Source organism: Rhinopithecus bieti, unplaced genomic scaffold (genome assembly GCF_001698545.2).
Source record: "Rhinopithecus bieti isolate Rb0 unplaced genomic scaffold, ASM169854v2 scaffold_29831, whole genome shotgun sequence".
In the NCBI taxonomy this organism is placed as follows: domain Eukaryota; kingdom Metazoa; phylum Chordata; class Mammalia; order Primates; family Cercopithecidae; genus Rhinopithecus; species Rhinopithecus bieti.
The window spans coordinates 89,475-90,164 of NW_016812831.1; the positions used below are offsets into that span (position 1 = coordinate 89,475).

Below are 690 nucleotides of genomic sequence, written 5' to 3' on the forward strand. Positions count from 1 at the left end.
AGGATTCACTGTCATTATTACATTCAGATGCTCTTCCAATGTGTCTGAAGTGGTAAATGAGAATTTAGATGACCTGGGTGTGTGGTTGGTTTTATATCAATTTTTAAAGGTAGAACAACATTGACCCTATTCCAAAATGTGTCCATGATCCATGATCACACTCATCTCCCAGACCAGCTCCTTCAGCACATTTGCTACCTGGAAGAAGTGGACTCTGGGTTTGGTGAGGGGAGGCCCCAGGAAGAGAACTGAGTTCTCAGAGGGCACAGCCAGCATCCTCCTCTCAGGGCGAGCCCAAAAGACCGGGGCCTCCCTCATCCCTTTTCACTGCTCCATACAAAGGCACCACCCACATGCAAATCCTCACTTAGGCACCCCCAGGAAACCACCACACATTTCCTTAAATTCAGGGTCCTGTTCACACAGGAAATATTCTCTGAGAGTCATGGACATCCTGTGCAAGAACATGAAGCACCTGTGGTTCTTCCTCCTCCTGGTGGCAGCTCCCAGATGTGAGTGTCTCGGGGATGCAGATATGACGATATGGGAGGCTGTCTCTGATCCCAGGGCTCACTGTGGGTCTCTCTGTTCACAGGGGTCCTGTCCCAGGTGCAGCTGCAGGAGTCGGGCCCAGGACTGGTGAAGCCTTCGGAGACCCTGTCCCTCACCTGCGCTGTCTCTGGAGGCTCC

At 51.9% G+C, this 690-nt stretch overlaps 1 protein-coding gene across 1 annotated transcript in view; it reads left to right on the plus strand.

Moving 5' to 3' along the window:
* The first annotated feature begins 396 nt into the window (after positions 1-396).
* The window catches only part of LOC108512001 (putative V-set and immunoglobulin domain-containing-like protein IGHV4OR15-8), a 4,160-nt gene continuing 3,866 nt past the window's right edge, over positions 397-690 (plus strand). Inside the window, exons 1-2 of the mRNA XM_017847059.1 lie at positions 397-512; positions 596-685. Coding sequence (XP_017702548.1) covers positions 446-512; positions 596-685 — 157 coding nt within the window. The 5' untranslated portion in view covers positions 397-445. The remainder of the gene's footprint in view (positions 513-595; positions 686-690) is intronic.